Below are 27,062 nucleotides of genomic sequence, written 5' to 3'. Positions count from 1 at the left end.
TCTTTCTCTCTGTCTCTCTCCTGCTCTCTCATACATACACGTGCACACACACAGAAGATGTTCGATCTTGCTCAAACATTCTGTTACCGTTGAGCTGTTGGGGTAGTGTGATATGTAAGTGGTACAAGAGACATTTTCACATGGTTGGTTTTTCTCCTTTAGATTTCCTCTTTGTTTTTTTCAGCCTGTACACATGGAAAGTCTTATTTTTGAACACACGTGTGAAGAACGTGGAGTAAGGAGGCGCATCAGTCTTTATGGCTTCACAGAATCGAGGGTGGGAGGCGTGGACCAGGTCCGGATCATTGTCCCCAGAGCCATCCATAATCTAAAACATCAAACACACATACATGCACACATCAGAATGAGGCAATGATGTTATATCTGGGTCATTCTTTTTGCAGTCACACAGTAAAACACACACACACACACACACACACACACACACACACACGTGCACAAACAGTCACACACACACACACACGCACACACACACGCACTTGAATGCACATGCACACACACGCACTTGAAATGGGTCTAAAAACCAAAACTTTCAGCTCTTTATGCTTAATCCCAGCATAGCAGACATGCTTCAGGGACAGGTTCAAAGAAGGCTAACTCCTAAAACACAGTACAAAACCTGCACCCCAGTTCCAGCTCCCCACTGTATAGCTTAACCTCTGTAAAAAAAATGAAAATCAAATCAAGACTTTTTTTCTCCCCAAAAAACGGTACGAATGCAAGGTCGGTGATGTTTAACAAAGAGATAGTAATGTAGTCCTAAGATCAAACAGGCGAAAAATATTAAGCTTGCTCTCACTTTGCTGCATTTAGTGTTTGAGAGAACATTGTCCAGATTGAATAGTGCTACACTGGACCATGACGGTCAGTCCGACCACTTTAGAGACAGAATGAAAGATTCTGTGGCTCTGAATACACACAAAGGGTTTATCATTTAAAGGAACCAGAAACTTGGCCTGATCCAGCCACGCTTCTTTTGTCTCCTTTTCGAGTTTTGAACAGTGTAGGCCATAAACGCCCTTGACTGGGAGGAAAGAAAAAAACAAACCAAAAAAAAAAAAAGTCTTTGCTTTTTTCACAATTCACAAACCATTCGCTTTCACCAAGTCTCAGAAAACGTATAAAAGTATATCCCTGAAAGCAGAGCCGGAGAGGAGATATATGACCCTTCCCACAGTGTGCTGCTCTATAAATTCTCTCCGTTTCTCTCTGATGAAGGCAGATCAGGGCAGGTAGGATTCTCATACATACAACAGATACATTCTATAAGACCTCGAGATGAGAACTTTCAAAGCCATTAGTGTTTCGTGCCTGAAAACTATATATATTCACGCAAGACAAACACACACAGGCACACACACACACACACACACACATACATACATACATACACACATGTACACGCACACGCACACGCGCACACATGCATACACACACACACATATGCTGTTCTTCCTGCATATCGAACCTGTATGAGAGTAAAATATGGACACAGATACTCACACACACACACACACACACACACACCTATACACAGAGACAGGTTTATTGATGTAATAACGTTAAGTGCATACAGCACACGAGGACAGATCACACATGACACATGACACATCGTCATTAAAGGGACAAATTTAAGCTTTATCTGGGACTATGAATCAAAATCTTACCAGTTGTCTTTTCTACTTCATAATTCTCTCTCGCACATCCATACACACAGCAGGTCTCAAGAGGACATGTCTACTGTCTAGTTTTAGATCGACCTGTTGTTTTGCCTATTATTTTGTTACTAGACCTTCAATATTTTTGCTATGACAGCAAAGCTGATTACAAACTTTTTGATGTCAATTCTACTGACAAGGACAGAAAACTCAAATCAAATGTGCCAAGCAACTCAATACAACATTACCATAAAACTAATTCTTATTTAGATGGGAGAGTTAGAAAACCACTGCGCCCTGAATTTAACTGGGAGCTGTGCATGTAACACAACCAAAAAAAAAAAACCTACCTATTTATGACTTCAGGGGAAAACGCATTTGAAGAAGAACTAACTATTAATATTCCACGCAACGAGCCATGGAGTTTTGTGGCTTCCCACAGTTTTTATATAAGGTTCAGGTTCTGTCTGCTATTTTACAAGGTCAAAGTCTAGAGTGGAGGTGATCCAATTCAGAGCACAGATCCCTGGGGACTGACTCATTTGTGGTGTCCTGATTGGTCTAGCCACGGGCATTGTGTGTCACTTACATGTCCATTGGCGACGTCCAGCAGGTCTCTGAGTCTGCAGCCCCGCTTGTGTCTTCTCTCATAGCAGATGCTGTCTTCTAGAACCACATAGTCTGTCCCCACCGAGCGCAAAATCCTGTGCACATCTTCAGCCGACTGCCTCGCGTAGATCTGATAAACCTTCAATAACAACGCATCACATACACACTTACAAGGACTCCTATGCAACTCACGGTGTGCAATGACATATGATCGGCTTAGCTCTTAATGTAGGGTGTGTGCACTTGCTTCAGACTAACTGATTTTATCCAAACAAGGGAGTAAAGTAAAAAAAAAAGATCTAAGAGACACAAATTCGATATAAAATATTTGAATTCAACTGTCAAAGCGAACACGCAGTGAGCAAGATTTCACTTTGGTGAGAAAGACAGTGTTGACGTGGAAGATCTTCCTCATGTCCACACCACTGCCTTGTAAATAAAAGTGTCAGGGAAAACCAAAAAGAACCAAGGCAGCCTCAGGTTTTCATCAACAAACACCACCTCATCTGTCACTTTCACACACCCAGCCCAACACGTGTGAACTACAAACCACCCACAGACCCTGCCAGAATGTTCCGGAGTCTGTCCGGCATTCCAGCCTGCTTTCCTCTCCACTTCCCCTCTTGTTAATAGACTCCTTTCAAATGGTTGAGAAGGCAGTAATTTATCCCTAGTGGTGACAAGCTGCCTGACTTCTATTCTGTCTGACTAAATGGCTCTGTCAAAGAAAACATGGCATTGTTTTCACAGATAAAAGACTGACGTGTTGGGAGAGAGAGAAAGTGAGAGAGAGAGAGAGAGAGAGCAATGAAGTTAAAGAACTGAGAAGAGCAAAGGGAGAGCATGAGCGAGAATGACAGAGAAAGAGAGCAAAACAAAAAGATAATCAGACATGAATCACGAGTCCTGTGTATTGTTGAGATTTCTATTGACAAGGCCTCTTCTGGAGTTCACATCCTTTCCAAAGCTGTATTATCCATCACAGAGGCTTTTTTTGTGTTTTGTTTTATGTTTCAAAACTTGAGCTGTCAAGGCTAGACAAAAACCCATGTATACCCTTCTACATTACAACTCGTCATGTATTCATCCTTCTTGTTAAATCCAACTGTTTCTCTCTCTCGCTGGGCGTGATCTTCAACCGTGTGCTTGTTCTGAGCCGAACTTCCATAACCCCACGGTTATAATCACCTCAGTTAAAAAGTGCGTGCTATCTCTCCTTTTGTTGTGTGTGTTTCTTACCTGTCTTGTTCTCTCTCGCAGTGCCTGGTCCTCATAATGTGGGTGATTTGTGAGGACTCTCCCCGTACACAGTTTGATTCCTGCCAAAAGCTGCATGCTGCCTCCAAAGACTGCCCTCTTCGAAGTCTTAGAACTGCAGAGAACAATGGGAGAGCAGTGCTTTACAACTGAATTTCATGTTCCTTTAACATTTAAGGCAGGGTACAAGAGCAGGACAGGAAGGGTGGATGCAGAACGCCGAGAGATTCAATAAATTATCGCTCAGTCAGCGGTTTAGATTCATGGAAAACGGGTTTGACAGGAACACGGACAAGCCACCACGCGGCTTTTCATTTTCAACACATAAATCCAACTCCTATGCTTGATTTAAACCCAAACTCTGCGGGGGTTGGGGGGATCTTTGGAACACAAGTGTGTGTGTGTGTGTGTGTGTGTGTGTGTGTGTGTGTGTGTGTGTGTGAAATAGAATGTTTCTTATAACTGTAATGCTGCACTGGGTGGGGAAAAAAAAGAAAAAAAAAACTTGTGTACCAGATCCTAGCCAGACTAGTCTCCTGGAAAGCTGCAAGATTTTGTTCCACTCTTCATCTAACACAGCTGAATCTAAAATTCAGAGCCTCTTCAGGTCCTTGCTCAGCTGAAAAAAGGCTTGTCTGTGGCAGAGTGGGCCAAAAGAGTGCATACACTGCAGCTCTCCATTAGGACCATCACACGTTGTTCTAAACTAACGTCGGGAAATATTCAATCCAGCGCCGAGCAGTTATTCTGCACTGTGCATTAAAACCTACGCTACTCAAAACTTTATCAAACTTTAAAACGAATCAATACTTCTAGAAACTCTTAAATGGACTTCCGACTCACTAATTGTACTTTTGGGATAAGCTTATCTGACTGCATCAAAATTTCCTCAGCTCAGGAAGGTTCATCACAAAAGTTTTCAAAGTCAGAAATGGATATCAGTACTTTGTCTGTTTTCAGCTGTCAAACACTCCATGCACTTTCGGTGTACATTTACCCAAACACAATTAAGAATGTTGTCTTGCCCACAGTATAAGAATTACTTATCAATATCAGCACAATCATTTCAAGTTACTGAAACTACAGTACATGCTGATTTTCACACTGTATCTTGTGCAGTCAAAACATTCCCCTTTTTTTGTAGTATGTACACAATTTACTTGCAATGCTATTTCAATAAGGAGAATTTACGATGGGAGAACAAGCAAAGAGACAAAAACAGTAAGGTGAGCCCACTCTTGGCTACTGTGACTACATTGGAAGAAACAGACTTAATCATTTAACCAGCAAATATCTGTACCGCCACGTCTGCATGCTTTCTCTTTTACTGTCTCTCTCTCTCTCTCAACTCACAGTTTTTCCTCTGTACATCTAACACACACACACGCACACGCACACACACACAAACAGGGCAACTGAAGAGGCCAAACCTGGATAGTCCAAACCTCAGAGGGAAGAGAAAAATGACTATAATTACACAGAGTCGTCTCTCACTGTTCCCTCTGCCCTACAGTCTCTCAGTCGGCTCACCTCTGATTACACACACACACACATATCCACACTCACAGCCATACATACGCTGCCTCAAAGAGACAGCCAGTTCCTCTCTATAATAGAATAGGCTGGGAGTTGCCATTTGTCACTGGATGCAAGTGTGGCTTGTTTGATGGCTGTGGGGAAAGGGACAGTGAGACGGTCAGATAACGCTTTGAAGCACAGACAGAGTCCAGCAAGCACTACAACACTACAGACCTCAGTCTAACCACTACATTATACATTACTGTAACCAGTATAATCACCACACTAGATAGTACAATAACTGGTATAATAATTTAAATACACCAGTGTTCAACCACTTAAGTCTGTAGGAGGGGGAATTTTACACACACACACACACACACACACACACACACACACACACACACACGCGCGCACAGCATTTCACTTCACAGTCCCAATCTCTCTCTCTCTCTCTCTCTCATCCTATATCATATTTCTGTATTTTGCACACAGAAGCTTTGGAGACTTTCTTAATGTGTTATTTGGTTCCTTTCAGGCTAAATGACTGAACCCTCTAGTTTCAGCCATTGTGTTAGGTATATTAAAAAAAAAAAAAAGAGGGAAGAAAATCTAATTATGTGTCGATGCTGTAGCCACCCTCTCCACTCTCCCCTGTGCTCATCTGCCCTCTCAGTTCCTAATGAAATGGGATGTATTTCCAGCACTCTTTCACACACACATTTCCTCTTTATCCCTTGTTTCTCTCCCCCACTGTCTTTTTTATAAACTGCCATCTGACAAACTCTTTCTCTCTTTCTCTCTAAACCAGTGCTGGTGGAGTGTCTATTAGGAGAAGAGCACTGAACTGGATGGTTAAGGGGTGACCTCCGACCTTCGTTCTCAGGCTTGTTTCCTGCCCTCTGCATGAAGGAGTGTTTAATTAGCAGGTATTGATGAGGGATCGGCCCTGTCCACCAGCTCATTTACATTTAATTTCACATTTAGATTCTCTTATGTAAATGTCAGCCTGCATTAGCCAGCACCCTGCTGACATTATAAAAATTGATTAATGTCATTAATATTCAAGAGAGTTTGGGGAAAAACACACATGTAGGCTTTGTCCATCTTTCCTATGCTGGTACAAGACTTTCCTGTGTGTGTGTGTGTGTGTGTGTGTATGTACACTATGTGGTAGGTCCCCCAGTGATGTTTACAGATTTGTCGAGTAAAATTAATGAACCTATTTTTGATAACATCTCACACCAAACTACTTTGTAGTTTGTATTGGCTCATTTGTATATTGCCAAAAGGAGAGTAGCTAAAGTATTCAAATCTGTGTGCAACAATCAAAAATTCAATCAGAATTCATGCTCACAGTTAAATAAACAGTAACTGTTATTTCAGTATGCAGTCTCGAAGTAGCATGGTGTTCACTCCTCCAATATAAATTTGTTCTCCTGCAACTGCCCGGAAACACGGCATCGAAGGCTGCATCAATCGGACCCATCCATCTATAAGACTACATCAGTTTGTACTGTCAGCTCACTCCTAACTGATGAGCATTCTCACAGCTGTGTTTAAGACAGTCAGTGAGGTGCAAATGAAGCATCAGTCAATCAGTCTAACAGTTGGTCAGCAGAAAAAAAAATGCAGAAAATCTACCCCACAATGTGATACACAGAAAACTAGAAAACTGGAGAAGTCAGTTATGATAAGGAGATAAGGTGGGAGAGAGAGAGACAGAGAAAGAGAGAAAGAGAGAGATTGTGAAATGAACCAAAAAAAAAAACCAGTGTTTGTGTGTGTGTGTGTTTGTACATGTGTGTATAGTTGCATTGAATGGAGAGAAAGAAGGGGTTAGGGGGAACTTAACAACAACAATAAAATCACTTAAGCGGTTAGATTCAGAGCAGCTGGATTCAGATGGACGGTGCTAGCGTCGGCATTCACACTGAATAAGCTCAGCTGACGGAGAGCGGAAGTCTTTTTCAAACCTGTTCCAAGAGTAAATTTAAACACGACTTTACCCTAGGATAAGTGCGCGTTTATTCCACTTTTAATAAGTATGGGCTTAAATGCTACTCTCAAGTTCATATTCCTCATAGAAAAGACTCCTACTTTAAATGAAGCATTCGACCAAGCTGTGCAACTCATCCCTGTTGAGTCCATGTCTTTGATCCTGGATGAGAAGTTTCTCTGCTGCTTGGGGCTATCAGAGAATCAGTCATTGAGAGAACAGTGAGAGAGCGAGAGAGAGAGAGAGAGAGCGAGAGAGAGAGAGAGAGAGAGAGACAGGAACCAGAACTCAGGGCTGAGGGGGAACGGAGACCAAGTTCAGAGTGACTGAGTGAGTGAGTGATGATCAATTGATTGATCGTGTGACTTTTTAACAAAATGTCATGTGCGACTGATGGACAGACGGATGGAATCGACCGAAAGTTAGATGAAATTTCTTTCAGACTTTTAGTGAGCGACAGAAAAAAAATGCATTGAACACAGAGAAAATGTTTTGGAAAAAAACATGCAACTGGTAAAAAGCGTAATGTAAAGTTGCACTGAAAGGGGTATAGCAGTAAACTTAAAGGAAATACTCAACAACGTCTTCTCATCATCATCTTCTTCACTTAAGCAGATTCTACAGTTCAGGGTTTGGGATTGAGGTTGGTTTAATAATCTTAATAACCTGACTTAATAACCTTCTTGACCTTTTATGGTGATATTGTAGGATTTCTGATGATATTTTGGCTTTCTGTGATTTTTTCATACACAGAACTGAAAATGCTGATCTAATTTTGCTGACCTGACTGAAAGTCAATCATGTTGATAGTTCACGCTTAATAAATCACTTTTGTTTGTCTGACTGATTTGAAGAACAAACTCATGACTTGTTTTCTTTTAATGGTGGGAGTGGGAACTCAGTGTTCGAGGAGAGAAAAATACAAAAACATGGAAACTTCATTAAACTCATCTTAGCAAACTAAAATGAAGTCACTTCCCCACTCCAACAGAACAATTCAACACATTCTTCAGGAACAAAAGGACTTCAGCCATCAAATTACTGAAAAAGCAGTATCAAATAAATAAATAAATAAATAAATATTTTTCCTTAAATGGCAGCAATACCCATATGGTCTCCCTGGGCTGCCATAAATGTCTTATAATATAACATCACTAAAATGACCCTCTTAATTGCTGAAAAGTATTTAGTCTGGGAAATGAGTTGGGTATTTTAATGCTGGGGCAAACATTTGCTTTCAAGTGAGTCCTAAGGATTTGAGCTGAAAGTATACACTTAGCAGGTCAAGGGTAAAGAAAACAAACTCATTTAGAGGGTTATGGGCTGGGAAAACATTGTTGTCGAGGGTCACTGATAGGAAAAAGACCAGTATAGAGGGTTGTTTGAAAGGAGAGCACACTGGGGGTTGAAGGGTCAGCAGACAGAGACGGCACTTTATTTATCTTCTTTGAAGCCGGGGAGAGAGAGAGCTGAAAGTCTGAACTCCTAAGTTTTGATTTAGTATCGGGTATCACAGAAAACTGTCAAACACTGCCAATTTCAGCCAGTAAAGAACAAGTACGAGGACAGCAAAATCAAAAATTAAAATGGAATAGGAGAAATGGGATGATGTTGAACAACAGCACAAAAAAAAAAAAATCAAAAAAAAAAAAAAACAGATGGAGGAGACGAGGGGGAAAAAAAAAAAAGTATTTTCGTTCAAAGGGAGAACAGACATTTCAAGTGCTTAGAGAGACACTGAAGTTTTTCTCCTTTTCTTTCTTTCTTTCTGTTTTATTTATAAGAAAACAAAAAGCTCATTTGTCTTCATTATTTGGTAAAAAAACGAGGCAACATTCTGATATAACTCCAGTTTTTGCGCATCAAAAGAAAAGCACAGTGTAGAATCACTAAGAAACTAATTACATGGCAAGAATTATTCACGATGAAAAATATGATTGTTATGAGGACACTTCACAATGGCAAAAAAACTGACAGCTTTTCGTGCCACAGAAACTCTTGTTCTAACCTCGGGGAACGAGCTTAGTTAGGAAATGACTGGGAAAGCCTTCTGGCGTCTTTATATTCTTAAACAGCTCTCTTGTTTTCATCCATTTAACCTGCTTTGACAGTTGATCAAATTAGACCGTACAGACAGTAAGCTTTTCCATATAGTTTGTAGCAATCGTCTTGTTCTAGATCTGAACCCCAACCCTTAATGACCCATTAAGGTCTGAACCAACCAAAACGCGAGACCATCAACCCTTTGAGTGTTTCACTGCTTGTGATTTACAACATGCTGAAGCAACGCTGATGCCTATGAAGAGAACTCAACACCTAAGTTGGTAATGGGCTAAAAGTAAAATCAGATATAAATATCTTTATGCCTTTTCATTAAAAACAACATGATGTCTTGACTTTTCTCATTCAGTACCCTGTGAACCTAGTCTTTCTGAAGGTGTGAAAATTCACATTGCGAAATCTGCATCGTTACAACATGTCTCATGCTGCTACACTTTGCATCTGTAAATTCTCACTTCAGACGCACAAGATCCTCCAAAAAAAAGAAAAGAAAAGAAAAGAACAAACTATTGTTTGGTAAAAGTACTTTCCGTTTTCCACACGATTACTCAATGTTTCTCTTGCTGTCTCTCTCATTTTTTCCTCATTTCTCCAATCTCATTGACAACCTTTTGTATCTCTGAGGCCCTTGTTGACCGTAAACGTATTGATAGGGTTGAAGAAGCTGACGATAAAGACTGTACCGTACCACAATGCACGGTGCTATAACATGACTGATATGTCAAAAACCACCTGACTCTTTCTTTCCTTCACACTCTCTTACTGGGGCCTGAAATCTTTGGTAATCTCCATATGAGGCAGGAGGAGCTTTGACAGTGCTGAAGGGGTTTTGGTGAAAGGCGATCCCTTCTTAACTCTTTCATCTGCTATGTAATTAGTGTGAGGGAAGAAGAGGCTTAATGCTGCGGTGCTAGCCAAGGTAACTCAACACGCTAATCCCCCGACACAAATTGGATTTTCATACGAGGGAGATAAACCGGTGTCACTTCCAGATTTTTGTTCTCTCTCTTTCTTCTCTCTCTCTCTCTCTCTCTCTCTCTCTCCCAATTCTCTATTATTTCATTTTCTCTTCCTTACTCTCCCCCTCTCTTTTAGCAGCTTCTTCCCTCTTTTTTTTTCTCCTTCTAAAACACACACACACATATACATATATATAGATGCAGCCTCCTCCAGTGATCTCAGGAGGGAGCAAGAACAGGACCACCAGGGCAAAACATTTTCCTCCACGTTCAGATAGGTCTGATGGCACTGATAAAACCCTGTTCATGGAGAGGCAGAGACTGCTGCCAGCCCCTGGTCTCTCCCCAGGATCTAATGCCTTATTCATGTCGCATGTCTATAAAAAGAGGCTCTGCTTTTCTGTTGCACATAAACACAGGTACTCACTGCAAAAATCACATCTCTGAAAGGCACTAATCAGATTCCCCTTCTCTGCTTGAGGGTGTTTCCCTTTGTTTGTGTGTGTGTGTGTGTGTGTGTTTCTATGTGAATGGAGAACACACAAAGATGTTAGTTAGGAGTATTGAGTGTGAGTGCTGTCTGTCTCTGTGTGTTTGTGTTAGTATTTTTTTTACCTGATCCAGGTCATTAGCTCTACCGTATCTGGATCATAGAACTCTCTCAGCTCTGAGATCTCTTCCATCAGTCTGGGCCAGAACTGAACGACAAGAGAGCGAGAGTCATCACTCACACAAGACTTATACAGGCTTACACACTCACGTTCACACCAATGAGCATGTACGCAAACACAGATTCACACACAGCTGCATTTCATAAGCATACAGACACACACACACACACACACACACACACAAACAAATAAGCAAATATATCTACGTATGTTTAAGTGGACATGCATGCTGTAATATGTGTGTGCTTGGTCTAATTTTGTATTTTCTTCTGTGCTGTTGACATAGTGAAATCACCATGAAAAAGGTATAGAAAAACATTTTTAAAAATAACCAAAGCTGGGATTTTTCCTTTCAGCTAGATTTTGTATGCATGATGGTTTGTGTATACACGGATGCCGAGTTCAGTTAAGTAGCTACAGATTTAGAGAATATTCAAACAGTCATGAGACAAGACACCAAAAGTCTCACCTTGTAATAAAGGAAAGCCAGAATTACAAAAGGAACTGTGTATCTGACCAGCCTCAACTGGAAAAAAGACAAATAATAAACATTAAATGCTAAACATGACAGAAGAAGAGAATGTATCAAGGAAGACAGAGAGAGAAAACACAAAAACATTCAAATCTAACTTTTTTTGTTTTCCAATGCTCACTGGTTTAGCTTATTACTACATTGCCACCTAGTGGAGCCAAGTGTAATTATGGTTCCTGTTCACTTAAACTCCATATCTGCTGAGGCGTTGTTTGCTGAAATACTGATGAATCTCTTCAAAATATGTCTCTGCTTAAATAAAACATCTGTGGGGTTTTTTTTTTTATTATTATTATTATTATTTCTAAGCTCACACAAAGCATACTCTCACATCATTTTAGAAAAACTGTCCAGAGTCTTCCTTATGGAGGGGAAGATTAGCTTCCATGTTTCACTTCTCGCTGCAAAACTGTTTAGATGTCATTTTTACAACCTAACGTCACTGAAATTTGTTTATACAGAAATAATCTAATTTGGGGTGCACATACTGAGATAAATGTTTCTCGAACCAGTAATCCTATTATCACCATCAGGACTGTTTCCTGGCATTTACTGTATTTACTGTTTCTGTCCTTTTTCTTTCTTTTTTTTTTTCCTCTAGAGGTTTAGTGTCTGAAAGTGACGTTCAGATTCTGAAGGTGAGCTTGAGTTTCTGAAGGTTGAAGCTGAGTTTCTGAAGATGAGATTGTTTGTACCTTTGTTTTAGTGTTGCAGCGAATAACCTTCAGGTAGAGTGTCCACACCTCTTTACCGCAAACCCCATAGGCAGCGAAGGCACAAAGATGTCCTGTCCACAGATACTTCATCCTGTAAACAGAACAATAAAATATCCTACTGCTCAGTCCACTACACACAGCGTACGAAGACAAACACAGACCGACACCGTGTCAGTAGGATTAAAGCTACTGAAGTGTAACATCATCAGTCCTCAGGTTTACTCTCAAGCCTAGGTACAGCATCAAGCATTAGGCAGCTTAAGATCTTTTCAACACAAATATTTACAGCAACAATGGCCAGATACGCCCGTAGGCCAAATATGGGTTTCGCATCTTTTGTTGGGAGAGATCCTTCCATGGTTCCCTTCGGGGAGCTCATAAACAAATGTTTGACACTGCTGAGATAAACATACAGAACAGATGCCGCTGAGAGGTTTAAGAGAAACCAGCCCCTCTTTTAAAAGGAGTATATCTTACATTAGCATATCCTCCAGGCAAAGCCTTCGGTCGAGCAAGGACTCAAATGATGAAGATTGACACTTAGACACAGAGAGAGCGACACGGAAAGAAAATGATAAGAGGAGAAAGGGAGAGGCGGTGAGCAAAAAGACAGAGAGAGAGAGAGAGAGAGAGACAGAGAGAGAGAGACACAAACAGAATGAGAGAGAGAGTCAAAATGACAGCGTGAGAGAGACAGAGAGAGAAAGAGAAAGATGACAAAATGGACAGAAAGAGAAAAAATATAGGAGTATACAGCTAAAGAGGCGGATTCCGTGACAAACCCACTCAGTCTGAGTGTGTCCGGCTGAACTAATATGAGGACAGTCGCTCTCACCTCATGGTGGAGAAAGCCAACAGACCGAAGAAAACGCTGTGTAAGAGATTATACGCCACTTCTGGACGCATACTAATGGTCTGCTCCTCTCCTCTATCACAGACACCGCCATTTCCCGAGTCACTGAAACCAGCAAAGAAGGAACAGGACAGAGAGCGACAAAGGAAGGGGAAAAAAAAAGAAAAAGAAAAAGAAACAGACAAATTAGTAAACCAGAAATGAGAGTGGCACTACTGGGAATAAACGAGTAAAATTGTGATGCTTTTTTTTTTTCCCCTCAAAGTGAAAAAGGTTAGAAAACCTTTGAAAGAAAGCTGGGCTTCAATCATAAATGCACTTAAGACACAAACCGATTTGTAAGTAATGTAACCCCCCCCGTTAGTACGCAGAAAAGATGACTCCTTGAAAAAGAAAAGCTTCACTTTTTGGATATACACATGAGGAAAAAACTGCGTACTAACATTGTTATGAGGTGTACTTGATTTAAGGTCAAACTGTCTGAAAGCATCATTTCGAGGCACCAACCAAGTCTTTCACAAATACCAATGTCACACTTAATGGCAAAGTAACAATCCTTTTTCAAGGCTTTGGAATTACAGCGGAGTACAGAGTGAAATATTTTCAAAAACTGTAGTACTATCAAATAAAATGTACTCAAATACAATCGACTTTAGTAAAGAACAGATTCAATTTCACTGTGCAATCAGGGCATTAATAATGTAAGCATGTGTGTGTGTGTGTGTGTGTTTAACAACTAGGACACCGACTACACATGGGTTATCAGTGTGAATGAGACCCAGCACTCACACACTGTAGTTAATCTCTACCTCAAAACACATACATGCTCATTCTTCATCACACATGTATACACACACACACACACACACACACACACAGGCAGACAAACACAAACTAACTCTCTCAGACAGAACATTTAGGAGAAAAACCTATATGTTTGGCTAATCCGATACTCTGTGTAAGTGAGTGTGTGTGTGCGCGCGCGGGTCTGTACACTCAGTGACCGATGTACCATAAGAGACACTGTTTGAATGCTTATGTGTGTAAGAGATGCCTGTCATACCTGAGGTTGGCGAGTGCGACCAAAACCAACATGAGGAGCAGCACGCTGAGGGTAGAGAGGTATGGATACAACACCAAAGTGCCTGCCAAACGCTCAAATGTATCCAACGGCAACAGCCCAAAGGCCTCCTCACACAGATACAGACTTGCATCAAAATCTCTGAGTGAGAGAGAGGGAAAGAGAGAGGGAGAGAAAGGGGGGGGGGGCAAAAAGAAGAATACAGAGTCAAGAATCCTCTGTGTACTTAATCTGAAATGACATGTCAAACTAGATGAAGAGATTATGCTCCCAGACTTTTGTTATTTCTCCCTGGCATTAGAGATGATTAATAACCTGGGATTAATGTTGTGTTCACTAAAAGACAATTTGTACTTTTGCGGTTCCGAACAGTAAACACTGCTAACTTCTCTGCTGGGACATAAAAGGTTTTAAACAGTTTAAACAAGAGCTCAGAGAACAAAGCTTTACCTTGTAGCCCCGAGGCCAAACTTCGCTTTAATGAATTTAAAAATGTGCTCATCCGATCTCAGCTGAAGCATTTTCTGTCGATCAGAAACAAGAGAAAGACAACGTAGGCTTCAAGATTACAAGAAATTTGTCTTTGGGCTACGTAAATACGAGTTCCCTCTATGAGTGGGAGAGAGTCACGTTTTCCGTTTCCTGCATGGTCCTCAAGTAAACCATGCCCTATAGAAGTTCATTCAGAACACAGAGGTTGCAGATGTGTCTTTGTGTGAAACATTCAACCACGTACTGCTCCAGGGGTTAGTGGCACTGTGTTTGATTCTGATTTATTTGACCTCTGACATAGACATTCTCCTCACTGATTCAACGAGCAATGTTCACTGATGTGAAACTGATGGCAGATATCCATTGGAAAAGCAGAGAATATAGGTTATGTTCAATACATCATGAACAGGTGCAAAAACTGGTATCAAAAGTTTGCTGGTTCTAGTGACTGTGTATCATACCGGAGTGAGATGGGGGTGTGATAGAGAGAGAGAGAGAGCGAGCGCATGACAGATCAAGAGAGACAGAGAGAGAGAATGTCTTCACACAAAATAGTCAATGTTCACCAAACGGCTGCCTTGTCTCCGGTGTCACTGTGGTGAATGTAGAACGGGAAGTTAGAGATTCACCTTGGCTCCATTATTAATGAGGAGAGTTAGTGCCAACACCAGAAACGTGTGGAGCAGCAGCTTTCCCAAACGAGCCAGCAGCCCTCCTGTTTTCAGCCCTCTCTGAGACAGAAGGGGAGAAAAAAAAAATCGTTAATAACAATATGTCTCTGAAACAGCTGTTAGTGTTTTACAAAGTGCTGTGTTTCTCTCAGAGAAAAAAAGGAAATCATGATGTGAAAAGAGAGATGATGATCTGATGATATTTTATTGGGTAAAAAATTGCTCCTAGTCTTTAAAACATGGTTTTTCATAACACGTAATATGATTCGTATGGAATGCATCTTCAGTGAGAGTTAAAATGATGAATATTGAGCCTTCAAGCATGTCTTTGGACTGTGTGTGTGTGTGTGTGTGTGTATGTGTGTTCCTTTTTATTTTCCTATAAATTCTATAGTTATTGCTAAAACAAGAAGGGCAAAAATATATCTTTGGTTAAGTTTATGGGTTTATCTTATTCATAATCATTAGTTACAAGGACACAGACGTCAGTGGGAAGTTCTCACTAAGATATAAGTGTCTGTATCTGTGTTTTACTTGAAAGTAAATTTGTACTTGGCATCGCTCTGCTCTTTCTAATATCCTTCAGTCATTGGTAGGATGAATGATTTAAAGAGATGAAACAGCAGCACGGAGGCAGAGGTCTCAATCTATATTCAGGACAGAACATAACGTAATAACACTTCTAGTCCTGTGAAGGTTAAAAGAAAAATTGAGAAAGAGAACTAACTGGGTTTTTCTTTCAGTTTGTGATTATGACAGACAGAGTGACGGTAAAGGGAAAGAGGGATTGTTTAGGTAATTGTGCGTGCGTGTCTCTGCTTCACCTGAAAACGTCTGACGAGGAGTGCTGCCACTATGAAGCTAAGAACCAGAGATCCCAAAATCATGGAGTTAAAGAACTGCAGTACCCACACACACAGCAAACTCAATGCCTGGACCAGGTACAGAGATGCCACCTGGTGAGAGAGAGAGCAGAAATTTACACACACACACACAAACACAAACACACACATTATATATATTCTACATACAGTCTATATTAAATCCAGGCAATACGCAACACTCAACAGTGTATTCTTGTTTTGATGGTATTATTGTGTGAGTGTACGTTTATGTGTTACCTGCTCCGGTGAGAGGAAGTCCAGGCAGTCCAGGGTGAAGATGACAAGGGCTTGGACTAGCAGAACAAACTGATTGAACTGCCATGTCAAACAGAAACAGAACGTACAGACGAAGAGAAACCACAACACCACTCTCTACGCACACATCCACAAACAGGCACACACACACAGACACACAGACACAATTCACGCAAGTCAGAACTCAAACATTATAGCCAAACGTCCAGAGTGATCCGGTGAAAGTCTAAAATGTATTTCAGACATAATAATTAAGAACACAGTCTAGAAAAGGCAGAGAGAGGTCAACTGCAGTAGTCAGTAGCAGTGGTCAATGGTGTACATTCAGGAGTGCTGACAGTGACCATCGGTCTTGTCTGCAGTCAGTAGTGTTCAGGATGGTCAGTACTGCAGAGAACAGTAAGGAGTGTTGAGACCCATCAGTAGTGTTAAGGTCATACCAGTCATAGTGAAATCAGTCAGCGGTAGTTAGTGAGTAATGACTTGTCTTGCAGATCGTAAGCAGATGGCGGGGCACTTATGTTTCATGTGCTCAGCTGTGTTGAGCAGTGTTGAGGGCAGTCTGTGGTACCTGGTGTACTGGCTTGAGCTGAGGTCTCAGGTAACAGGTAATAGCCGCCACTTGCAGAGCAAAGAATGGCAGAGACCAGTTCTCTCTCAGAGAGATAGTGAACTCAACGCGAGTAGTGTCTACTCTAAACACACACACACACACACACACACACAGACACACACACAAACAAAAACAGCATTCATTTAGTAAAACCAGGCAACAGGAAACACACAGCTTGGTTTTGTCATCAGTTAGCCAAAGCGCCCTGAGTAACACTCATAGCGACTATTTTGAAACAAGTTAATCTGAGAAACAGGTTTGTGGGTACAAGGTACAACACTTCAAAAAACAAAACTGCACCTTTTTCATAAAGCCAAAGAGAATTTCTGCTAGAAATGTTTGACAATTAAATGAGAAATTATTTTCACTGAAAACAGGCACAAATAACTCTCTAATTAAACCGCAAGAATGAATAATTAAACCGCAAGAATGAACATATTATTTAAACAACCCATTCACAACACTCCAGAAAAAAAGAAAAATATTACTGTTAATTTCACTTTTAAGTCTAATGTCAAAATTTGACTGCAAAGCAGAGATTCTGTGTATAACAGAATCTGTGAAATGCTTTTTGCGTGCATGTGAGCCAGTGTGTGTGTGTGTGTGTGTGTGTGTGTGTGTGTCTGTGTTACCTGTTGAATATGTACCAGACTCCGGTAAGAGCACCAGCCAGCCAAGAGCCACTGAGGAGCCAGCTGGTAATGTAGAGAGCAATCACATACACAGCCTGTAGAGCAAACACTGTGTAGATGTAGAAATACACAGGCTCCAGATAAGCCTAGACATATACACCCACAGAGACACAAACACAGAGTCAAAACAGAGTCAGAGCCCTACAACTCTTTTTCACCAAACAAACACTGAGAAGCAAAAAAACGAACAAAAAGCAAGACACCGTGGAGAATCTACAACTAGACACAAAATCAGAATTCAAACTGTGCTCTTATAACTGTGATCGATATAAAAACAACTTTTTTTGCTTTGTTAGGTATTCTATACCTTTATTTTTATGTATAAAAAATACCTGGATAGGTAGAAGTCTATAGAGAATACTCAGGAAGACCTCCTGATAGACATTCATTCGCTGTAGAATGTTGATGGTTCTCTTAGATTCTGTAGTGTTGTCATTGATCAACTCTGAGAGACCTAGCAATCGACATAGAGAAAACATTCACTCATACACAGATATCCACTGATAAGTGTGCAAGTTTGTTTTCAAAAATACACACAGACATATTCACTCATATGCAGTCAACACACACATGTAGAAACATAGTCTCATACATAATCAGACACAAACATACATATTATTGGTAACACCCGCAATAATTATCCTATAGACTCACACACACACACCCATACTAAGTATCCTATAGACTCACACGCACCCATACTAATTATCCTATAGACTCACACACACCCATACTAATTATACTATAGACTCACACAAACGCTCACCCATACTAATTATCCTATAGACTCACACACACACACACACACACACACACACACACGCATACTAATTATCCTACAGACTCACACACACACACCCATAGTTTCTCCTACACAGATTCATATACAACTGTTGTAACTCCTACAAAATCATATATACCCCTATCAACTTTCCCATGGAGTCATACAAACTCATGGTGGCGAGTTCAGCCTCATACACACTGGGCTTGAATCTCATTTCGATACAGTCATTGTATTCTGGAAATGTGAAAAGTTCTCTCACGAAAAGCTATGACATTAATTTCGCTTAGTCACACAAAGAGAAAACAAAGTAGGCTAACCACAAAAAAAAAAAAAAAAAAAAAAGTGAATACAGGGTTTTGGCAGTAATAAAACACAACCTCAGTAATATGTACGGCTCTATTTCATATTTAAGAGGGAGGATGTAAATCAGAAACAGGTGTTGTGCACAACCTTGCAGCTGTTGCAACGCAGAATTTGTTCCGCTATTTAAGAAGAGCAACACAAATTTTGCCTCACTGTAGGTCATAATATGCAGTAATACAATCAGTATATGATAGATTTTCAAGTCGCCATATGTAGCAATATAATCACTATATGACATTTTGTCCATGTTGTGTGCACATTCATACTGATTTCTATGTACTCATACAAACTCCAAGACTACTGTGCCACACTCAGACTCCCATGACCAAAAATTAACTGAATCAATAACAGAGCAAAATAAATCATTAACAGTGCAACACATGCCTGTTCACCACAGTTTCTTCACAGGGGAGAGAAAAGCAAAGACAAAAGGAAAAAAAAAAAACATGTATGAATTCATTTTATGTTAGAGTGATAAGCAGGAACACCAAAGTGACTACCTGTTCCTAAATGTCTGTAAATACACTACAAATAGCACACTGAACGAAAGCACACGATGACACAGCCAGAAAAAAGGCAAAATAAAATAACGGATAGAACATATTCAATTTACCCTCATCCATCTCCACTCAACCACTCATCTGACTGGTCTCAACAGAAGCTGTCAATACCGTCTCAAGAGCTTGTGGCTTTCGGTGTTATAGAGACTGCATGTAGCTACATCAATATCTCCTGCATGCCGAGCACAGAGACTACTCCAAATATGATCATTATCGCACAAAAGAGCCAACACTTAAATGTACCATTCCCAGAACTGCTATTGGCAACGACTGTACATTTGCAGTTTCAGTCTTGGTTAGCAATGGTATAATTATTATGTTTTTCCAAGTAAAAGATTAAAACAACTTTCTCAGAATAGCCGGTATTAAGGGATTTAGTTTGCCTCAGACCACTTAAAATAAACTGTTCCCCCCACTCTCACTACCCTTATGACTACAGATAAAATTGTCATTGATGTTTGCGATAAATGATGAAAGGAAACCACGTGTGAATAAAAATGATTAATTCTCACAAGCAAATTCCTAACTTTAAATTCAACCACTTGATTATTATTTTAAAACAAAATAGCTGATTAGAGGGACGAGATGAAATGACAGATCCCAGTATAATTTAAAAAAATAAAATATATAGACTTAAACATATAGGCCTAAATGAAAAAATCAGTGATGAAATGAAAGCGATTAAATACAGTTTAAGCAGTTAGAACATACTGCCCCTTCAAAATTTTGGATTTTAGTGGAATAACACAAAGCTTAAGGCAGGAAATATTAAATTTCTTCTATTAAACATCTACTGCCTAACAGACACAGAGAAGAAAACGTCTGTCTCTGTACGTGAGAAGTTCTGGAGTGTCGGTAAAAAGTGCCTTGTCTCACCTTCTTGTATAGACGGTGCCTTCAGCATTTGTTTGTAGTAGGAGTAATACAGGCCACATTCGGTCCGAAAAGAGATTTCCCGCTCAACCTCCTGTCATAGAGAAATATGGTACAATAAACACAGAAAACAAAACCAAATAAAACTAAAGCAGAGAAGGACAATAAAATGCATTTATCTCCATATGAGGAAAAACACAGTAGGCAAATAAGTGCATCTGAGGGAATAAGTCACAGATCTCTGAGCCAATAAAAGTTTGACGAAAAAGGTGCCGTAAACACGGGTGATGAAGAGGATAAGGCTCACGCAAACAATCCTTTAAAAATCACAGCCATAAAACCAAATCCTGTGGAAACAACGACGGTAGGATGAGCTTGTTAATGAGTAGATAACCAACAACACATCAGAGTTAAACTCTAATCTTTTGAAATTAAAATCAACCCTTTTGATTTTTGCCCATAGGATTTGATGCATTTTAAATGAAAGATATGTCATGATATATTTATAAAGCTCTCAAGAAAAGACATATATCCAGTATTAAATACGTGCTTTGAAAAGTGGTCATGTAAAGCAGTGCAGTGAGACAGATAAAATACACACTCCATTAAAAACACAGTAAACAGCCCTCAACCTTCACCTCTTTATGATCAGTTCAGATTCATTTGAACATGTATTCATGCCAGTTAAGCCTGTTTAAATACATCTGGGAAAAACAGCTACTTTGAAAGAAACATGTTTCAAGATGAGCCCTTACTCTCCCCTTAACACTGAAAGCCCTTTAAATCTATTAAGCATTTACACGGATGACCAAATTTCAGTCCATCTCTACATAGTTAAACTCCTTTTATTAACATAGTATGGATCACAGTGAGACATATTTCACATTCCTGAAACACGATATCATCTTCTACTTATTCAAGCTCACCTTTAGATGGGAAAACCACAGTAGGTTTTCATGTATGGAGTAAACACACCACGCATGACCAAATCCCATTACCCCTGACAACACAAAGCTGGTTACCATGACAACAGTCTGCCAACACTTCCACATAAGAATTTTCCACCACAGTGATTTCCAGAAACCAACGTCTCCCATCTCCCCTTTCCCACAAACCCTGGCGTTATCTTTTATTCCATGGCATTCCGAAACAGCAGCGTCCGGAGTAGTCCCACAGTCACTATCCAGCTTGCTTTTCTCTCTCCTTCGAACTTCCATCCCAAACCGGAGATTTTAATGGATCCCCTAGAAGTCTCAGAAACTTTGTGTAATATCCAGCGAACACAGGCAGAGGAGAACAAACCCCTGCCTTTTTTTTTTTTTTTTTATTTGGTTTCTTAAGCTGTGTTCCAAATCCTGTCTCTTGGCCTTCATGAGACCATTAGACACAATTGCAAACATAATAGTCCAAGAGGTGATTGCCTGAAACAGCAACAAACTGCTCTAAAATCACACAAGTGGGATAGAAGGAAAAAGCACAGTACAAGTGACCTCATAGTACATTTGAAAAAAAAAAAATCACTTCATTTAGACAAAAAAAAAAAAAGAAAAGTATGACTTCATTTGAAAACATCATTTGGAAAATCTTGAGAGGGTTTGTCAGAACATTTGTGATCTAAAACTGGAGCAATCGCTCAGAGCTTGAAATGGACTCCACGAGGTGCTATAACCGTCACGGACATGACATCACACGCAATGAATTTAAGAGCCCAGCTGCCTTACGCCACAATAGCCTCCCAGTAGATATACCCTTAGGACATTCTAACCCCGCCAGAGTAACATCTGAACAACGTCAATGGAACATATGGACAATGTCAGAGTTGGCACCTGCACAAGACGTTTAGAAAGCCATATGGGACTGTCTGAACAACAAGTTCCCTTTAAGAAAGACGCAGACTATTGAGGAAAAAAGGGGGGAAAAAAAATTCATGAGACAAAGCCTGTGCTCTGTGTTATAGAGCTGAGCAGTCACGTTTGATTTGTTACAACAACCACTGATGGCGGTGCTGTACAGTGACTCAGAGCAAAGAGGAAATGAATTTTCAGCATGTTGTAGTTTTCACTGCAAATAATGCAAGCATTTCCACAAGCCCAGACTCAGTCCTGAAGGCATTCTTCTTCAAGAAAATGAAGGAAAAAAGAAGAAAAGAGAGAACCTCTTTGGTCATCCTAGCGCTTTGAGCTCGGGCGCGTCTGCTAAAGGAGAAAGCGGATGAAAACAGAGGACGAATCATGGACCAGTCATAAAACACATTCCTCTAGGGAAAGTGCGTTTGTACAGCTTTATTTCACCCCTGCCATCTTCTCATAATTTGATTTAATAGCCATGGGCCTATCTGAAGGCAGACTACTAGACAGAGCTTATGGAAACTATACATACCACAGACATATCTTACGTATGTGACATCTATTTAGCCATGCATGTGTCAAGTCTGTGTACTGAATTAAGTGTTTTCTGTGAAGTGCTCTCAGCCGTACATTCTTACACAAACACAATTTCTGTGGAATGAAGTAAAAGGAGTGCAAACACGCACACGCACACGCACACACAAAAAGCGCATTAGCACATATACACAGCATTGGTTACGCACCCGATCACACTGAAAATGTGAAAGTCTATTTAAGGAGGACATGCTCCAACAATTCTGTATTAGGACTCTTACTTATGATAGACAAAACGGGTCTACCTTTTCAGCCCGCACAGAGACAAAAAAAAATGAAAAGAAAAGATATCAACATAAATAAATCTATTTCATCTCAAGGTTCTTGAGACAGATAACTGCTTTGATTTTGCCAGTGTACCTCCACAAAGCATTGATACCATGAAAACAACACAAGCTGGTTTGAAACTTTTTACTTTCCTTTAGCTTTACACCTCAAACAAGTGTAAAACAAAGGAAAGCAAAGTTTTGTAAAATGTAAGCCAAAATCTGAATTTGTAAAACAAAGAGGTAAGGTAAAACGTGAAGCTCAGTCGTGCTCAGTCAAGAGTTTACGATTCAAAGCCAAAGTCAGCTGATGTAAACAATCATCTGATTGGATGAGAGATCAAGGTTTTTCAGACTGGTGCCATTTAAACATCCAACGGCCTTCAAGACAGACTGAAGTAATTGGCTGAACATGACATAACTGTTGCGCCCCAGTGGTGTGTTCTGTTTCAGCCTCCAGTTTCTGTCTTGGCCAAAAGCTTGCTGGCTGTGCGGTACATGTCGATTATACCTTTGGAGTTCAAGAAAAACAGTCTTACACCCCATATGGAGAACAAATCAAATCGTGTCTCGAGGAAGCATGAGAGTGCGTGTCAGGTTTCCACGAGAAGTCCAAAAAATAAATGAAATAAAGCAGAAGACTGTGAATTCATGTATGCAGAGCTACATTTTCCTCCCATATCACAAGTAAAGCATTTTGAAAAGAGAGAAAATGCAATAAACCCATTTCTGGTCCAACATCTCACATGTTTTAGGACTACTGCAGTTACAGTTTGGAACAGGGGGCGAAGCTGTGCTTGTATTCTCATGAAGTAAAGTGAGTTCACGCAAAATGAATTTATAACACATTACAGATACTTAAAACACACACTCTAAAACCACCACAGTCCTAACAGAGGTGTACGATAACACTTAAATAGGAATATGTAGGCTTTTTTTTTTTAATCCCAGACTTTGTATCCTTAAAGACCTGCTTCTTAAGAGACGTTTCATTTCCTCTTGTAATCCCTTATAAGATGAGCTGGTCAGTCAGTAAAACAGAGAAATTCAGTGAACATGAAAGGAAAGTGAATGTAGACACAAAATAATAGCAATTAATCATATTAAAACTCTTTTCCAAAATTTTGGATGACTGGGCTTTTTTTTCCCCAAAAGTACTGCTGTCAACTAACTGCATCAGACTTGTTACGCTTTGACGTACATACAGTAACGTGACAGGAATAAGACTGTCTCCTCTGTTATTTAAATCTGTCCTTTACCTACAGACATTTAAAAGTGATTCATCGACTCACCTGTCAGATTTAATTATAAAACCTCAGTCTTTGAGGACGTTCAGAGCTGGACGAAATTTCCGAACTGTTCGCCTAAAGCAACTTGACGACACATAACCGGTACATGTTGTAATGGGAGCAGGGAAGAGGCAGACGAGATGTGTGACTCACCAGTGTCCCTCTACCACCGACTCAACGGCAGAAGAAACCAAAATCAATAAGATTCTTTCCCTCTTTTAGATTGCTTTTCATCCAGATGACAGTAAGACAGCTGGAGTCTTTATAGACTGTGTTACTATAGGTCAACTAAATGACAGGATGACAGCCTTGGTGAATACCTTTATGTTGGAGAACCACAGGTCATTCTCGTGCAGTGTAGCTACATAGATACAGCACAGCAGACCCAGATAGACGCCGATTATGGCACCAGTGATCCAACATGCAACCGTCCACCAAGATAGATGTGCTGGAAAGAAAAGAGTAAGAGGGGAGTCAGTGCCTACTGCCATTTTTGTTGAAGGCTATAGAGAGCACTCAGACGAATTAGGAGAAAACAAATTCTGATTGAGAAACGCATTCATGCACACAACTCATAAGAAGAGGGTAGTTTGCTAAGTACAGTACTGCTAAACCACTGTAATACCTTACGCTTCTTCATGAACTTTGTGCAGTGCAAATGTAAACTGTTTCGGTAACTTAACTTGCTTCAGCTCAATTCAGACGAACAAATGTGAGTACTGATCTATCCCAAGTCAAAGATACTAAACTATACTTAACAGATTCTTAACTGCCAACTTACTAAACCAAATGGAAGGTGAATAATAAGAAGGACAAGAAATGACTGAAATTTCAGGCTTTGGGAGTTCTAAGGGCCCAAACAAGAACCACAGGCCTTCCACCTTCCTAGTGTGACGAAGGTGAGAGATCTGTGCGGATTCTTCTTTGGGAGAAAAGATTTGAAAACAGAGGCTGTGGTTCAATTTTGTGAGGGAATTTGGTCAAGTCATTTTAACAAACATAAAGATAACAATGCTTGATTTAAATATTCAAACAACTGGCAAAATATGTGTTTATACATTTATGCTGCCTTGTTTTTGAGGATAATGGAAGACTCTGAAGCAATGAAATGTCCATTAAGCTTAGGAAATAACCATGCTGACCGTTACAGGGTTTCTCTGGGGGGTCTGTCCCATGGTCGGACTGTAGGCTCTGGCTTTGGCTTTCCGGCCCAGAGTCCTTCACCTTACTGCCCTTTCTCTGCCTGAGGGCAGTCATGGTAGATCAGATGTAGGCACACTATGAATCCACAGAAGAGAAGACAGGTGTGAATGTGAATGCATGCTCATTTTACAAGAGAAGGTAACATATTAACAAAACATTCTATATTCCACACAGGGCTGGATTAAAAAGTGCGAGAATACTGTTAGTTTTCATTATTTGTGCTTTTATAGAATCCTGCAAATGACAAGCATGACCGTCTACAACTAAGGATAGTTTACAAAATTTTAGCATCTTAATTCATTTATACACAACATTTCATAATTAAGGTTAATAAACAATCAATGCATATGCACATACATATATATCTGTTATATATATATATATATATATATATATATATATATATATATATATATATATATATATATATATATATGTTCCTTTTATATATATATAGATAGATAGATAGATAGATAGATAGATAGATAGAGAGAGAGAGGGGGGGGATAGATATAGATATAGATGTAAATGTATATATACTGTGTGTGTGTGTGTGTGTGTACACACACACACACACATATCTATATCTATATATATATATTTATATATATATAGAGAGAGAGAGAGAGATAGATAGATAGATATAGATATAGGCAGAGAGAGAGAGAGAGAGAGAGAGAGAGAGAGAAAAGGGGGGGATATTATCTTCCTTCCATTATTCTCTGTTGCCGGGTAAATATCACGACGGGTGCTTTTAAACTTTCTAGATCAATTATTAAAAGACTTTGTTCCACAGCATTACACAGAGACAGACACTACAAAGCAGCTACCGAAACATAGTGAAAGTCACTGAGCGCACACCATTAAAAGTGGACTGTTACGTCGCTATCTGGACAGATGCACCACATGATGGAAAAAATAACGTAGCGACTTCAAACAAAAAAAAAAATCGTGGAACACGTTGAAGCGCTGGGGACTAACATCAGTTTACGAGTGGATTTACGGTGATATCATACATTTTACTGAACACTGACAGAAGAAAAACTGGAAGAAGCTAACGTTATCAATCAAAATGTCTCGCATATCACGTATCTCATATCCATCTCTAGCTGTCTGTCTCTGTTAGGCTACTGGCTCCTTTAAGCAGACATGGACAGCTACACATTTTATCCTCTCCAGATAAGTGAGTTTGACTTGTTCACAGAAAGCAAACGCATTGCCGCATGAGGTAAACAATCGGGTTTAAAAACAAGGCGACAAAACAGGAGAAACATTAATGAAGAAACAATGTGTATTTTCATTCATTCTCAGGCCTGCTTTCTGCAGCGGTGTTTCCTACTCGCGCCGCTGAGAGAATGTCAGGAAATCTCAGATCGCATCACTCCCTAATCTCGGTGTCTCCGCCCAGACGAACCACTCAAGCATTTTTTTTAATTCGTACAACTGAACAACCGACTATGCGATATTTTTTTAGTTCTGCAGATCCATTCGTATGTCTCTCACCGTCTCGTGCATGTAGTCCCTTATCGGATGTCCGGTAGCCCCTCCTCTCCCTCTCCGTTTCCACGGACACTCGTTTGCAGCTATAGCCTATATTGAGAGCTGTCTGAAAAAATAACGTTGCCGAGCCCTCCCATCCAATTAACGGATCCCTAAGAAGAAGAAAATGCAATTTGCATAGAGAACGGTTATTAAAGTTACTGCCTGATTTGTTTTTGTCTCTCTCTTTCTTTTGTTTGGA

The 27,062-nt window shown here is 40.0% G+C and overlaps 1 protein-coding gene across 1 annotated transcript; it reads right to left on the bottom strand.

The window, feature by feature from the left end:
* dpy19l3 (dpy-19 like C-mannosyltransferase 3) lies at positions 1-27,062 on the bottom strand. Its single transcript, XM_030764988.1, has 19 exons — positions 26,825-27,062; positions 25,261-25,396; positions 24,439-24,566; positions 20,126-20,216; positions 17,875-17,996; positions 17,483-17,628; positions 16,809-16,932; positions 16,220-16,354; positions 15,923-16,054; positions 15,057-15,158; positions 14,386-14,459; positions 13,918-14,076; positions 12,837-12,959; positions 11,981-12,092; positions 11,223-11,279; positions 10,698-10,780; positions 3,528-3,660; positions 2,269-2,427; positions 1-328 (listed from the first exon to the last, which is right to left on the bottom strand). The coding sequence occupies exons 2-19, from the start codon at positions 25,373-25,375 to the stop codon at positions 137-139; spliced, it is 2,187 nt and encodes a 728-aa protein (XP_030620848.1). The 5' UTR covers positions 25,376-25,396; positions 26,825-27,062; the 3' UTR covers positions 1-136.

The sequence above is a fragment of the Chanos chanos genome, chromosome 2 (assembly GCF_902362185.1).
Source record: "Chanos chanos chromosome 2, fChaCha1.1, whole genome shotgun sequence".
In the NCBI taxonomy this organism is placed as follows: domain Eukaryota; kingdom Metazoa; phylum Chordata; class Actinopteri; order Gonorynchiformes; family Chanidae; genus Chanos; species Chanos chanos.
The sequence above is the reverse complement of the archived record's forward strand: the minus strand, read 5'-3'. Positions and strand labels throughout refer to the sequence as shown.

Coding starts and splice junctions, on each gene's coding strand:
- dpy19l3 (XM_030764988.1), bottom strand. CDS start 25,375: ATGACTGCCCTCAGGCAGAGAAAGGGCAGTAAGGTGAAGGACTCTGGG. Junction 14,077..14,385: donor TTTGGCCTCGGGGCTACAAG/GTAAAGCTTTGT, acceptor TCTCTCACTCAG/AGATTTTGATGCAAGTCTGT. Junction 2,428..3,527: donor TGCGAGAGAGAACAAGACAG/GTAAGAAACACA, acceptor TTGTTATTGAAG/GTTTATCAGATCTACGCGAG.